Source organism: Triturus cristatus, chromosome 8 (genome assembly GCF_964204655.1).
Source record: "Triturus cristatus chromosome 8, aTriCri1.1, whole genome shotgun sequence".
Lineage (NCBI taxonomy): Eukaryota > Metazoa > Chordata > Amphibia > Caudata > Salamandridae > Triturus > Triturus cristatus.
This window is the reverse complement of record NC_140591.1, coordinates 1,277,473,101-1,277,489,481: the sequence shown is the minus strand read 5'-3', so window position 1 is coordinate 1,277,489,481 and position 16,381 is coordinate 1,277,473,101. Positions and strand designations below refer to the sequence as shown.

The window sequence follows — 16,381 nt, the reverse complement described above, 5'->3', positions numbered from 1 at the left end:
GGTGGCGTGGTTAGCAAAAGGACGAGAGGTTGGGATGCTACCGCAAGCCAGTGGTTAGACAAATTGCACGCATTCGTCTCATCACCTTTTGTGTGTTTCTTAGTTATAGTTTTTTTAGGAAATAGATTTTTGGGTTTGCTAATATCGATGGTGCTGTTTGATGAATCATCACAAAACTTCTCATAAAAATTCTCATCCACTGCAGCTCTTTCCTGGAAAGTTTTGGGGTGATCTGCCAAGGGGAGACCGAGAAAAACAGGAGGTCCCAAAATGGGTTTCCCCCATGTATTTTTAATATGAGGCTAGTGAGGCAAGCTCTGAAAAACTTGCAATATCTTTTATAGTCGTTTCCACACTGCAAATTCCCAACATCTTTTTATCAGGTTGATACTAGCAAATACTTGTATAAGATGAGTTGAGCAAAAAGGAAAACCAAATATCTAAAGCTTTGTGGGTCTTGGATTTAGGAGTTGCTTTACTGACAAGCAATAGGTAGCAATCAGCTCCTTCATCAAGGACATTCTAGGCAGCTCTAGTTTCAGTCCTTTCATCTTTAACAAATTTGAAGAGCATATTTCATCACTGCTCAGTCACAGCAAACTGGCACTCTTGCAGACACCACCAACAGGTGTGTTCCAGGAAAGTTACTGCATTTTGCAAGAAATCGCCAGATGGGCTCTCTATTCTCACCTCTAATAATTTAAAAACCATCAAATATACTGAAAATCGGGGAGGAGCCTAGCGCGCAACCAAGATGGCCGCGTAGGCTTACGGCTCTCGAGGGCCGCCGCAACCTCCCACGTCTATCCTGACTTAATCCTGATTCATTTGACGGGCTTTTGCTGATGAACTTGCGCTGAGATGCCACCCGTTTTCCAAATTCGGATCAGACGCCGGAAACCGGAATGGTTGCGCTCCGAAGTTTGCGGCCTGCGCTTGCCTTGGTCCCGATCTCGAGTTGGTGAGGTGCCCGGGTACGAAGTGAACAACAGCGGCATGCTGGGCTCGACCAGCCGCGTACCCCACACTTTCACTTTCGTTTTCAAGCTTGTATTCTGATATCGGCTGAGGGACTTTGGTGCTTCAGAGGGGCGCGGATGGCGGAGTGTCTGGCCTGACTCTCGGACTATACTCGGGCTTCCTGTCTGTGACGGCTGTGTTCACTTGAAGTAGCTACCTGGTCCTTGTTCCTGGTGCTGGCGGGTGCTAACTTTGGTGGCCTCCAGACGATGGCGGCGAGACTAGACGGAGACAAGTCGAAACCCAAGTCAACCCGGAGGGGAGCCTATACTCAGGTCAATAACATGGATCGTTATGCGCAGACAAAGGGATCGCCTAGTGGCTCGCATAAATCGCCTGAGAGGTCCAAAGAGGCCTCGGGCCCTCCGTCAGAATTGACCTTGCTGGACGTTATGGGCGCCATTGAGGAGATGAAGGCTGCTGTGGGTCAGCAGTTTGATACCGTGGCTCATAAATTGGACGCGGTCCTGATCGATGTGAATCTGGTCAGGGCAGACCTGTCCAAAACTAACGAGCGGGTCGACTCTTTGGCTCAAGCTGCGTCGAGCCTAACCGTGGACGTGGCTGCCCTGCAGACGGAGGTCCGTAGGTTGCGGCTAGCCAGTGACCAGACGGACCGTCGACTTGAGGACTCCGAAAGCAGGGCTAGACGGAACAACGTTCGTATCATCGGAGTGCCGGAAAGATCGGAGGACTCTGCTACCGACCTTTTTGTGGAGGATCTGGTGATTAATCGTCTCGCGCCCAAGGGACTGAGCAAGTTCTTCGCGGTGGAGCGGGCCCACAGGATTCCGGGTGGTGCGCCCAAAGTGGGTGCTCCCCCGCGGCCTATAATCGCCCGACTCTTTAACTTTCGGGATAGGGATGCTATTCTTCAGGCGTCGAGGGTGGCCGGGCCGCTGAAGTTTGAGAACTCTAATGTCAGTTTTTACCCGGACTTCACGCAAGCGGTCCAGAAACAACGGCTGGGATTTTTGGGCGTCAAACGGCGCTTGAGGGACATGGAGCTGAAATATGCAATGTTATTCCCGGCCAGGCTGCGGGTTGAGCTCCGGGGTCGCTCACACTGCTTCGACCGGCCGGAGGCGGTTGGAGACTGGTTGGATGCCCTGCCTTGGGGACAGGATCGGGACGGTCAGATGACGGAGAGCGGAGAGGGTTTGGTGCAGCAGGACTAGAACTTGGTTCCTGGAGATGGACTGGACTGGTGACGTCTTGCACCTTGGCTCAACTGGACTCTAGTTTGGGACTATATGCCCTTCAAATGCCTGGAGGTGGTGGGGAGCTTATTGGGGCCTTTTCCTCCTTCTGGGGTTCTTTTTGTGGTATATGTTAGGGCGACAGGCACACTGCGAGTTGGGGGGGCTGTTTGGGCTCATGCAGGGGTGCAGGGAGGGGGGAGTTGTGGTTTGGGGATTGTGGGGGAGGGGGGATGTTGGGGACTGTTTGTTTGTTTCGCAAGGCAATGTGAAGTTCTCTGCTGACTTGTCCGGGTTGTGCTTTCCGGGATGGGGGTATCATGCACGGGAGTGGGATGGGGGGTAGGGGATTGGGAATCCTTTCGTGGAATGTGAATGGATTGGGGGACAGGATCAAGCGCGGGGTGGTGTTGCAGTTTTTGAAACGGATTTCGCCCGACATTGTTTTCCTGCAGGAGACACATTTGATCGGGAACTCCTTCCATGCCCTAAATAGGAGGGGCTATCGCCTTGCCGCTCACTCTGGTTTCACTTCTGGCTCAAGGGGAGTGGGTATTTTGGTTCGGACCTCTCTCCCATTGGAGGTGGACGAGGTGCTTCACGATGATAGGGGGCGCTATGTGGCACTGGTGGGGAGATGGGAGGGTAGGACTGTTTGCAGACGGCTACATTTGCTGATTTGGGGCGTCTGGTCCTGGGACTCCCTGGGGGGGTTCTGGTGTTGGGGGGTGACTTTAACGCTGTTGTATCCGGGTTGGAGGACCGTCGCCCCCCCCAGGGATCTCCCTAGGGCCCAGGCCTGGTTGGGTGGCTTTCTGGACACTTTGGGACTTGTAGATTGTTGGAGGTTGATGCACCCGGGACAGGCGCAATACACCTTTCACTCGGGGGCCCATGGGAGTCTCTCGAGACTTGATTATATGCTTATGCCGGCGGTCCAGGCTGGGATTATTGGGGAGGTGCGTCATTTGGCCCGAGGTATTTCTGACCATTCCCCTATATGGTTGCAACTGAAGGTTGTCCCCGGGGCAGAGGGGAGAGTAGCGCCCATTAACCCCTGGTATTTGCGTAACCCTAAGATCCGCGCGGAACTGGTCAAGTCTACCGATCACTACTTCAATGATAATGTGGGGTCGGTGTCGTCGGCTGTCTCCCTATGGGAGGGTTACAAAGTGGTGATCAGGGGGCAGGCCTTGTCACTTATCTCCCATGCTAAGAGATGCGGGAGAGCAGAGGTGGTTCGCCTGGAAACTGAAATAGCTGAAATGGAGGAGGACTTGGAGCGGGGTGTTACTGATGAGAAATTGCACGTTCTCGGCCTCAAACAATCAGATTATAGAGCGCTAGTCACGGATGCCGCTAAAGAGATGAGTAGAGAGCAGCAAGGACGATTGTATGATGTGGGGGACAAGGCCGGAAAGTTGATTGCTTGGTTGGATAAGAAGGAGAGAGCGAGCAGGGTGGTGCCCGTTGTGGAGAGAATGGATGGAGTGCGTGTGACTGACCCTGTGGAGATTGTTGACTGCTTCGCGGATTATTTCCGCGGGGTATACTCTCCGGTTTCTGTGCGTTCGGAGGAGGATTCTCATCTGTTGCTTAGAGACATTGCATTGCCGACCCTATCGGAGGCTGATGCAATATTGATGCAGGCGAAGTTGTCGTCAGATGAGATCGCTTTGGCCACTCGCTCGATCGCGTCTGGTAAGGCTGTGGGTCCTAATGGTCTTCCCATTGAACTATATAAGTTGCGTCCCGATAAGATAGCGCCGTATCTTCGGGACATGTTTTTCGCGGCACGTGCGGCGGGCTTCCTCCCCCCTGACCAACGTCTCGCCACCATAGTTGTGATACATAAAGAGGGGAAGCCGCGAGATCGCTGCGCCTCCTATAGGCCCATTTCGCTGTTGAATGCAGAACCCAAAATTCTGGCTAAGGTATTGGCTAATTGGCTGGCCCGGGTCGTGGGCGACTTGATTCATCAGGATCAGTCCGGTTTTATACCCCATCGGAATACCGCCCTGAATTTGAGGCGGTTGCACGGCGTGCTTGCTAGAGCGGAGTTCATACGTGAGCCGGCCATCTTGGCATCTTTAGATGCTACTATGGCGTTCGACACTTTGGAGTGGCCGTATATTTGGGCCGTGTTGGCGAAATTCGGGTTCGGCCCTGAGTTTATTGGTTGGGTAAAATTACTATATGCTGACCCACTGGCTCAGGTTGTGGTGAATGGTAGGGTGTAGGCTCCTCTCGCACTGGGGAGAGGCACGCGGCAGGGTTGTCCGTTATCACCCCTTCTCTTTGCACTTTCTTTGGAGCCTCTCGCCGCCTGGTTGCGTTGGGAGCCGTCGCTGCGGGGCATCAGATGGACGCTGGAGTTTGAGGACCGTGTCTCCCTTTACGCGGATGATATCCTTCTGTATCTTACCTCTCCCCGACAGTCGCTAATTGTATTGGTGGACGTATAGAATTCCTTTGGTCGCAACTCTGGCCTGGTCATCAACTGGGCCAAGTCATGTGTTTAAGTCCTCTCGGGTGAGGCCCCCCTTCTGCCGCGGGATTGCCCTATCCAGATTGCTCCACTGGGGTTCAAATATTTGGGAATCTTTATCTCTCTGGATCCCGCGGTCCGCTATGAGCGGAACCTTCTCCCTCCCCTCCAGCGATTGAAGGCCGACGTCGCGAGGTGGCGACGACTTCCGCTCTCGCCGCTCGGACGGGCGGCATTGTTTAAAATGATGTCGCTACCTCGCTTCTTGTATGCTTTGCAAAATACTCTAGATGTCGTGCCAGCCCGTTATTTCCATGAGGTGGAGGGTCTTCAGCTCCAACTGTTTTGGGACGGGCGGCCGCGGATCGCTCTCGCCAAGTTGACGCTCCCTTGGTATGATGGGGGGGTCGCCCTCCCCGATATTAAAAGATACTATTGGGCGTCTCAATTGGCGGCGGTGAACCACGGGATATACGGTCCCGCCTTGAATCCTGCCTTCGAGATGGATAAATTACTACTCCCGGGTGGGGATTATAATAGGGCGCTGTATTCGGTGACCCCGGATGCACGGTTGACAGGACCCACGCAGGTTGCGGTGCGTGTGTGGCATGCGGTGAGTGCTGCGATGGGGTGGAGGGGTCGCTTGACTCAGGCGACGCCGTTGTATGCCTCCGAGCGGCTGGGTTGTTTGTGGAAAACGAAAGGCTTTGAGAAATGGGATGATTGGTATATGTAAGGTGGGTGACCTTTGGGCGAAGGGGTCTTTTAAAACGTTTGAAATGCTTAAAACTGAATACAAATTAAATGATAGAGAGTACTTCCGGTATGCACAAGTCCACCATGCGCTGTGTTCGGTCTTTCCGGAAGTTGCTGCTATCCCCGAATATTCCCTGCTGGAGGATAGAGTGTTGGATGGCTATGTACCCGACAGCACTATTTCTCTGATCTACAAAAAACTTATTAATGATCGCGCGGACTTGCTAATCCGTCTGCGGGAGGCATGGATGGGCGACGGCTTGGAACTGGACGATGAGGACTGGGTAGCGGCGGTGGCCTCCCCGAAAGAGGTGGCGATCCCGGCCCGCTTACGATTCGTACAGCTGAAGATCCTCCACAGAGTGTATGTCACGGGGCCCGGTTTGCTACGTATGGGTTACTCGATGGATGGAATGTGTAAGCGTGGATGTGGCCTGTCGGGTACCTTTCTTCATATCCTATGGGAATGTTTGGAGGTTGTGCGATTTTGGAACTGTATCCACGCTGTAATGGAGGAGGTCACGCACGTTGCTCTGTTGCCAGAGGCTAGGAGGTGTTTGTTGAATGTCTGGGAACCGAATGACTATAATGTGGCACAGACGCAGTGGGTGACTTTGGGGTACATGGTGGCTAAGCATAACACTGCTCAGCTGTGGGGTTCCCCGAGGCCGCCCACGGTCGCGGTATGGAAAGAGAACATGGACTGGTGTATGTTTGGGGAAAAGACGGTGTATGTGGCGAGAGGCAAGCCTGGGAAATGGACTAAGGTATGGGGTCCATGGAATTTCTATTGTGGACATATCTGCACCCCGCCTCTGCCGTTAGAGGTCGATACTGCTTTGTCCCCCTAGCCACACATTCTGCGGGATTGTGTGAGGTGTGTTCCATGCTTTGTCTCCCCGTTGCCCCCCGCTACCACTTCCTGTCAAGAACTGCTTCAGACACTGTCCGTTGTCCCCCGTCCTGGGTAGCGCACGCTGCTATTTCGGACTCTCATTGCCTTGAGTGTGTTTTGTATTTAATAAAAAATGAAACTGTTTTTTTCGATTGCTCTTGGCCTATGGCCACGGCCTGTTGCATGTGCTCACGGACTGCCGGGAGCTTCGCTTCTGGTTCATTGGAATGTGTGGCGTTGCATTGCGGGCCCTCGGGCTCTGTAGCGGCCGGCCTTGGTGGTTGTAGGCCCTTGTATGTATTTTATTGTATAATAAAGGTTTCTTTAAAAAAAAAAAAAATTTTTTTAAATATATACTGAAAATCAGTATACCACCCTTTGTATTGTTTTATGGCTTAGTTTGAGGAACCTGAAATTACTGGAAATTCATCATTTTTGTTACAGTCTTGGAAAGGAGGATGCTAGATGCACATTTTATTACGGCACACACTTTTGTGAACTGTTTATTGCTAAATGTTGACCAAAGCATCTGGGTAGAACTTAGAACCTGTCTTGCTGGCACAGACAGAGACACACCAGGAACCTTTTAATGCTGTAGGTCTAATGTTGTGACTGATCTAAAGGGCCATCTTGCATCTACATGCAGTTAATGTTAAAAGAAACATATTCAAGATCTTCCACGGTCTGTTCTTTGTATGAAATTATACTTTTTGTTTCCTCTTAGTTTTTGTTTAATATTCTGTTTGCTATGTAAAACATTTTAAAGCAGTAAAACAATAATTTAAAAAACTGGTGATGGCAGAGCTGCTATAGGATTCTAATGGCAGGTGAAACTGATGATTAAGTAAATGATACAATTAAGAGAGACTAGTGCTCGTGGACCAGTGTGCTAATGTCAATTCCAGAGGAATGAACTTTGTAATGTAAGAGCAATTATGAGAATACTTCGGTATCTGGAAAGGGAAGAGAAAATGGTAAGCGCGAATAGTTTTCATTGTGCGAGAAAAATACAATTCCATTCTAAAAGATATAGTAGCAATACATTTCTTTCTGATGGCACTATATTCTTTGCATCATGCATTAAAATTACTCAAGTGTATTGTAAAAGGAAAGAATAGCATATTTATTATAGTTCTTAAAATGTAAGATTTACAAATGTCACTTTAGTTCCCATACCACTTGATGAATCAGTTCTGTCTATACAGGGTACAGCAATCTGCTGTAGAATGCTGGTTATGTTCCATAGTCTGTCAAGTGGACATACATAACTAAAAGAAGCAATCAATATAGAAGGTTTTATAAATTGTTGTAAGAGCTTTTAGTCAGGTTTACTCATTGGATAATTTGACTTCCCATAACCATGCCTGTAAATAAAGGTTATAAAATAGACACGTTTTACTTAAAGGATACATAAAAGTTGGAACACCTTTTGCCACCAAGTATTTTCGAATAAGTCTTTCAGTCCCATACCAGTTAAAACCTTTGGTTGCATGCCCAATTCGTGGAAGATGAACACTAGCTGAAATAAGGAAACAAATGTGAATATTATTCAGTAATATATCAAATGACTAAATCTTATCAAACTACCATTTACATAATGGCAAAGAAGGAACAAAAAACTCACCACATTTTGTTTTATGCATTATGACTTCTTATGATGTTTTGTAGGTATCAAATAATGTTTCACATATATTTTATTTAACATTTACATCATTACATGCACAGTGGAAATTTGACCTCAGTGATATTTGCAGAACTTACACTAAACCTTACCCATGCCCTTTACTCATGAAGAGAAGTAAGAAAAGAACAATAACACAAAGCAATGTTTCTCAAATCATTCATAAGGGATAATATTGGACTTAAATATTTAGTAATTAAAAAGCAAGAATAAAGTAGGGCTACAGCTATCATAAGAAATAGATACATTTGATAGACAAAAAACGTTACAATCACTTGAGAATTAAAGGGGTGGTGTGCAGAGAGCTTTGTGGATAGTACCTTTAGCCATATAGCACATGTTACAACAGATTTGTGTGAGGGAGGATAGTCAGAGGTGGCATCTGCAGAAAGAATTATCTATCAGTACTGGTAGACATGGGCACAGAACCATTAAACATTTTCTAGATTTGTAGAAAATATGCCTGCTCACTGTAATGTTTTTAGTAAGGAAGAGACTGGGTGACTACAGTAAGTATTTGAAATATTGTTTCCCAGAACTAACATTATTTGGAAGTGGAAGCCGGGTTTTAATTAGGAACAAAATTATAAAGTAATTTATGAGCCCCATTCACACATGCATTTTGTACTACGTATAGTAGTACTAAGGTACTGCTACTCAGATGCTACATAATGCAATTCACAAACATATATGAGGAGATCTCCCCCTCACCTATCTTTTCTATACAGTGATCAACACCGCAAATGCAGAGATCTCCTTTAAAATAGAACTACTTTTTAGTAGTTAATGTCAGCGCAACAAGGGGAGTAGCTGGAAAGTAGTTAGTGAGGGGATACAAAGAGGTTTGAGGAGGTTCATGCAAAAACGTAACATCCATCCCACAGAAGAGGGAGCGAGCCCATTGCTATTCTCAAACTGCACTTCTAAAGTTACTACAGCCAAAAAGGTCCCAAACAGTCGTACATGTACTCCAGCACAACCTTGGAGTAAGTCAAGTACCAGACAACGCCTCTCAAATGTACTGCAACTCACTCAGTTGGAAAACAATGGATATGGGGACTTTATGTTAACACCCAATAGGAAGTAATGTTTAACTAAATGAAATATTATGAAATGTAAAACATAATTATTAAATTATAAACCATTATAATAAAGTAATGCTAATGCTGCAATTAAAATAACACTTATATATATTTTTAAATAATAATTGGTATAAATAATTCTAAACGTAACTTTTAATGCATTTTAATACATATTAAATTGAGAATAGTATTTAGATTTCTTTTTCTAATTTATTTTATAGGAATATTTCTTTTTAAAGGTAATAAATACGTTAAAAAAAATAATTATTTAGGGTACAATTAGGTTAATGAGCTTAACATGTATTTTATTAATTCCAGATTTAAAGTAAATATATAAATGTTAAAAATAATGAAATATTATTTCACATTACTCCCTTATAAAATATGTTAATTTTTTATGTTCATAAATTTTAATAGGTTTCCCTGTTCTTTACCATAACCACAACTAGGTCAATAACAGCCTGGGGTAAATAACTCATTGACCCATATATAGGGCACAAATGGTTCCTTTGTCAGAGTTATTTTGTTACGAAAAACTTTTTTTTAGTGTCAAAACTGCTTAGATGATGACATCCCAGCAAGATGTTGTTCCACTAATTCCTTTGGATGAGCTTTTTAAAGTAGGAATGAGTTTGGAGAATCAGGTACCTGTTTCAGGATTATATGCACAAAACTTTTTATGTCCTGATTATCAATTAGGACAGAAAGCAGCACAGCACCTGACACATCTCAGAATAAAATGTAAATAGCTACCTATGGGCATTTTGGCAACCAGGACCTGTTTTAAGATTATATACACAAAGCTTATTTCCATGGGTAATGTAAGAAATTAGGTTACCGGTTGAAGCAGCAACCACAATTGTTCTCCAGAACTAACCCTAAATTAACCAGTTCTCAACACTCGGGTAACTTTGCACAGAGCAGTCAGGCTTAACTCAGAGGCAATGTGTAAAGTATTTGTGCAACACATCAAACAGTAACACAGTAAAAACACACCACAACAGAAGCCCACAACAGAATTAGAAAAACAGAGTGATTTTTAATAAATAAAACAAGACCCAAACAAAATCCAATCAGTGGAACCCGAGATATTCAATTTTAAAGCTATTAGTCAAAATAAAGCCAAAAGGAGTAATGTGACAACTGTGGATATTTGGTTGCGCCGGACCGGGACAAAGTCACAAGTTCAGGCCGACTAAGATGGAGTGCATTCTGGCTATAGGGACCCAAATAGGCCCGCTGAACAGAGTACCTTAAATCCTGGTTGCAGCGTTGCAAGAATCCACATCGAAGATGCGCCGCGCAGCTGAAGTGTTTAGTCGGTTCTGACATGCAGCAAGGCTGCGGTGTGAGGTCCTAACGGTGTTGTCGAGGATCCCGTCGACGACAGCTTGTGAGGCAAAATCCGGCATTGAGGATTTGCCGTGCAGTTGGGGTGATGCTTCGGTTCCGATGAGCTGCGATGTGGAGTCCGTCATTGAGGCTGCTATCAACCAGGACTGAGATGGCCTTCGCTGAGGATGCGTCACGCAGTGGCAGCTCAGATGCAGCGACAGGCTGTGATGCAAGTCTTTCCTGTGGTACTGATCCACACACTGCGGCGAGGTGTCGGTTCTGTTCAGGTTTGCGCCACGCAGCAGAGGAGATGCGTCGTTTTCACTGGATCCACAGAGACTCGCAGAGCCCCTTAGGCCCATTTCCAAGGATCCAGGTCTGGGGTCGCACCACTTGGCACGGTAGACTCACAGAGAGCAGAGTACAGGTTGTTAGAGCCTTCTGTCCCAGAGACTCAAGTCAGGAGGCTAGCCAACTAGCCACTGGAGTCACTCTGCGGTTGTGGGTTCAAGAGATGGAGGCCCAGTCCTTTCCACCGAGGCAAGAGAGAAGCAGGTCAGCACAGCAGGGCAGCAATTCACACAGCAGGGCAACAGTCCAACAAGGCAATAGTCCAGCAGAGTGGCAGTTCTTCAAAAGCACAGCAGTCCTTCTTCCTGCCAGAGTACCAACAGGTCCAGAAGTGTACTGAAGAGTTGTGTCTATGGTCCAGTACTTATACCCAAATGTGCCTTTTAAGTGGGGTAGAAGCTTCTAGACATTTCACTTTAAAGTTCCGGGCATCCTGACTTCCCTGACCTTGCTCCAGACTAACTACAGGGGGTATGCAGCCGGCAGAATACAGCCTATTCAAGTGTAAGTGAGGCTGTGCCCAGCTCCTCCCTTCCCATCCTGCCAGTGATGGCCCATCCAGACACACCTAAGCTCCCTATTGGGTGTGGCTGTCTAGAAGGAAAATGCAAAGCTCTACTAACAAGTACACCCAGTTATGTGACCACAGTACATGCACTAAATGGCTAAGGCAGGAATATGCTAACTTTCTTAATGCTGAATTTTCAAAATTGTAATTTAAAATCAGACCACCATAAGTTAGGATTTTTTATTACAATTCCTAAGACACCAAACATGAACTGATCACCTGCTCTGATTTGGAAATTGCATCTTGTTAAATTAATAAGGTATCTCCAATGTTAGACTAGGGGAGAGGTAGGCCTTTGAGTAGTGAAAAACGAATTTAAGGGTTTTTCACTACCAGGACATTTAAACTTAAATGTACATGTCCTATCTTTTAAATACACTGCATCCTGTCCTCTAGCGTATCCAGGGCCTACCCTAGGGGTACCTTATGTGTATAAAAAGGGAAGGTTTGGTCCTGGCAAAAGGTTTTTTTTGCCAGGTCGACATGGCAGTTAAACTGCACACTCAGGCTGCAATGGCAGGTCTGAGACATTATTAAAGGTCTGCTTAAGTGGGTGGCACAATCAGTGCTGCAGGCCCACCAGTAGCATTTAATTTGCAGGCCCTGGGCACATGTAGTACCACTTTACTAGGGGCTTAGAAGTAAATTAAATACGCCAACTGGGAATAAGCCAATATTACAATGTTTTTAAGGAGTGAGATCATGCACTTTAGCACTAGTTAGCAGGTCATAAGGCCAGCAAAAACAAGATCAGCAGAAATGGAGGAGGAAAACAAAAGGTTTGGGGAAAGACAACCCTAAGGCTGAGAGGTCCAACAGGTAGGCATCATTTACTCTCAGAAATCCAGGAGTAAATCAGGAGTGGGGCACACATATAGGTGAAACCTCCCATGCTACAGCAATGCATACATTTACATACAAACAATATTTACCACTATTACACATTCAGCAACAATTCATTGCAAAAGCATTTTAACACATTTATTCACATACATTAACAGACACACACACATATATAAACATTTGTACTGTTCCTTTACAACACTAATCCCTGTGCCCTAAATACCTTACTATCCCTATACACCACGCATCCCTGAGCCCAAAATACTTACTCCCCTTGAACACCACCCATACCTGAACACTAAAACCTCCTTACTATCAGTGAACACCATCCTTTGCTCATGCCTACAAAACTCCTTATTACCCCTATACACCACTCATCCCCCAGCACTAAAAAGTCCTCCCTAGCCCTGTTCACCAGCCATCCCTGAGCCCTAAAAGCTCCTTACAACCCTAAATCCATCTCTGGGTTAGTGTAAGTGAAAAGGTATAAGAAAATGATTAGGCTAGGGTTAAGATAATGGATAGTGGAAATGAAAAAGAGGCTATTACACAAATTACTGAGCTGGTACAAAGTGAGTGAAATCGTAAAGAATACAAAAGGCAGGACCTCCATTGCATCTGCTCTTGATGATCCAAAAGCAAATTCAGTGTGCTGCCATGATGCTGTATTGCTCTTACCAATGCTTCTACCTGTTCAAAGACGTCGAATTTGGCTGGAGTCATGTGTTAATTAGATTATGGGTTTGTTGACCAGATGTTTAAAGTCACCACGCATCAAACACCCTGTCAACACTACTAATAATTTTTAACGAGAATTTTGAAAATGGTAGAGTAAAAGAATAATGTTAACCTTATTAGTGACAGTAATTTACAATCACCATGTCTTCTTCTCCTGGAAGAGCCAGAGAAATTGCAGCAATCTCCAAATCAGTAAAAATAGAGAAGTGAATCACCGGCTGGCATGCATAGGGTTGTATATTATAACAATGCATCCCCTCACACCTATACATGAGGACATTGACATCACAGCTAGTTAGTCTAAGGCCAAACTGACAAAATATTTTACCACTTGATATTCCTATCTAAACCAAAGGGAAATTAAAATATGTCATCTATGTTGATATAAAATAAACCTTATTATTGTGTAAGTATTCATTTGAACATTCAAATTTACCTACCATTCCTTTTCTTGGCTGCTACATAAATCTTCTTTAATCCATCTTCTAATGCAGACAGTTTAATTCCTGACACATTATTGGAACGGTCCCTCAGCTGGGCAACTATTAGGGCCAGCTTGAAAAAAACATAGAAAACAGCATTTCATATATAGCAAACAAAAAACTGAAGATTATTGCATAGCAGAATTTCCTAAGAGCAGCACAGATACTGAAGCTTATTGAATTACTAAAAAAACATAAGGATGCACTAGTTTTCCTTACTACCTTTAATGTTATACAGTGACAGAGGTTGAACAGCAAAGGTTCTCATTTATGTCTATCTCATACCAAAGACTACTGTTAGCATTAGGTTACATATACTAAGAAATATCCTAAAAACTCAGTAGCAATTTGTGGATGGCCAACAAGTTGTGGAAAACTGTTGAACTTCAATAAATTCCTTGTGGGCTGGGAGATAAGTTCCTTGCCAAATATAACTGTTGGGAACTATTCTTAAAGCATTTAGGGTAGATGGTGGGCATTTAGTAAACTCGTTGATCTTTATGCCTTTTAGGAATTACCTTTATGACTCGGTAAGGGCAAAATATTCCACACAAAATAGCAAAATCTGCATTCTGGTCATGTGAACCAAAAATAGCCCCTTATATATAGAAACAAACAAAATTGATATAAAAAATAACCATGACAATTTCCATAGTGGTACAATAATGTTAAGTTAATATATAAAATGCCAGTTATCATAAAGGCACCAAAAAGTAAAATCTCTACAGGTGAATAAGAATCTTCCAAAATAAATCATTTAAGAGTCATCCTTAATACATGACGGGTACAATTATTTGATTTCCAAATGTGAAATAAATTTTAAAATGTTCAAAGTGAAATTCTGTTTTGACCGGTCAGCTCTGACTTGTTCATTGATCCATAAGTTTAAAAAAAAGAAAAACTAGAATTACAATTAAAACTAAATCATTGAAGAAGAAGAAAAAACTAAACACCTCAAAAGAAATATCAAATGACAGATTATAAAATAACCTAAAACGGGAGGCAATATATTACAGGACAAGTATGGAAAATTATAAAGGACTACATTGCTCCAGAACCCAAAACAAACTGTCCCCAAATCATGCAAAAAATGACTCTGACAACATATCTATATCCATGCATTTCTAAACTGTTAATCATCTTCAATGCCAAAGGATTACTGTTGGGGTATCTTTCCCCCCACATTCTATGAATAGTTTGTTATATAACTATGAAAGCTGTTACTATCCATCTCTGAGTGGGATCAGAAAGTTTGGTCATGTAATAATGCTGTTCAAGCCGAACCATTTACATTGCACATTAAACACTGACTGGTTTCCGAACAGGGATGCAATTTTCAATATGATGTATGCAGTAATTTCACTATCCCAAATTGCTCATTTTCAAGTAATTGCAATATAACCGGTCTAATGAATAGTCATAAGGCATGTTGTACTTTGCTTTCCCCTGTACATGATAGTGAATGAAGAGAAAAATCTCAATAGCTAGCGAGTGCTGATCCTGCTTTCCGGTCATTGGATTCTAATTATGGCTTACCACATAAACTGTTTGATATTAGGGAAACCACATTATCGCCTTATGCTTCAGCAGTCCCAAATTCTCGGACGTATGGAAGAAGGCAGAACATCAGCGCACAAGTTACTACTTGTGTAACGCTATATCTGTAAGACACATTAGTTAGTGAGATTCCCTACCTTAGAATATCCCCAAACGTCAGACTGGATCCGGAAAGTTTTCGTCAGCAGTACCCCTGCACGTCGGAAGGTGGCGTTGTGCGGCTCTGCGTCCGTCGCTGGCGTCGTAAGAGCCGAGATGACGTCATGGAGACTACTTAGGCGCCACCCATGCGCGCTGACATCAGTTCTGTACACGACTTTCCGCACCAGGAACGCAGAGCCATGCAAGAAACTGACCACTGGTGCCATGAAATTAGGGCCTTGAAAGGGATGACCTTAACCTTAGAAATCAGTTCGCAGAACGGGGAGGATAGGTGGGGTGGTAAGGAATCTATCACTAACTAATGTCCCTTACAGATATATATATCGTTAAACAAGTAGTAACTTGTGCATCTGAAAGAGACACGTTAGTGATAGATTCCCTACCTTAGAATAGATACCCCAGCAATACCTACCCCGGAGGTGCGTCTGCGAACCAAAATCACACCAGAAAGTCCCGGAGAACCAAACTGCCAAAGAAGCCGTCTCTCCGGACTTGGCTGTCCAGGCAGTAGTGCTTGGTAAAGGTGTGCAGCGAGGTCCACGTAGCTGCCTGACATATGTCCTGCAAGGGAACGCCGCGTCCCAAAGCAGTAGTGGCTGCCGTTGCCCTGGTAGAATGGGCACGCAGCCCCACAGGAGGCTCCTTCTTAGCCAACGAGTAACAGGATTTGATGCAGAGAATGACCCACGAGAGATGGTCTGTTTGTGCACGGCCCTACCTTTCTTGGCGCCCATGTAGCCAACAAAAAGTTGGTCAGCCACCCGGAACTGTTGTGTGCACTTCAGATAGAACGAGAGCTCACGTTTTGGGTCCAGACGATGGAGCCTCTTTTCTTCTTTCGGAGGATGCGGAGTCGGAAAGAAGGTGGCTAAAGTGATGGTCTGCCCGATGTAGAAGGGCGTGACAACCTTTGGCAAGAAAGAAGGATGAGTCCTTAAAACCGCTTTGTCCGGATGAACAGAGAGAAAAGGAGGTTTGGAAGAAAGAGCCTGGAGCTCACTCATTCTGGCAGAGGTGATAGCTACCAGGAAAACCATCTTTAGAGTGAGAAGATGTAAAGGACAGTTAAGAAGTGGCTCAAAGGGAGCACACATCAGGTAAGTCAAGACAAGATATAAGTTGCATTGAGGCATTACGAAGGGCACGGAAGGGCACGGAAGGAAAGGTGTGCATAATGCATTTCAGGAAGCGATTAACAATTGGAGACTTAAAAAGAGAAGGCTG

At 44.9% G+C, this 16,381-nt stretch overlaps 1 protein-coding gene across 2 annotated transcripts in view; it reads right to left on the bottom strand.

The window, feature by feature from the left end:
• Window positions 1–16,381, bottom strand: part of CHD1L (chromodomain helicase DNA binding protein 1 like) — a 251,044-nt gene that overhangs the window by 42,082 nt on the left and 192,581 nt on the right. For both annotated transcript variants that reach the window (XM_085623001.1, XM_085623002.1), the window contains exons 21-22: window positions 13,397–13,511; window positions 7,769–7,877 (exon numbers count right to left, since the gene is read on the bottom strand). In XM_085623001.1, coding sequence (XP_085479127.1) covers window positions 7,769–7,877; window positions 13,397–13,511 — 224 coding nt within the window. The remainder of the gene's footprint in view (window positions 1–7,768; window positions 7,878–13,396; window positions 13,512–16,381) is intronic.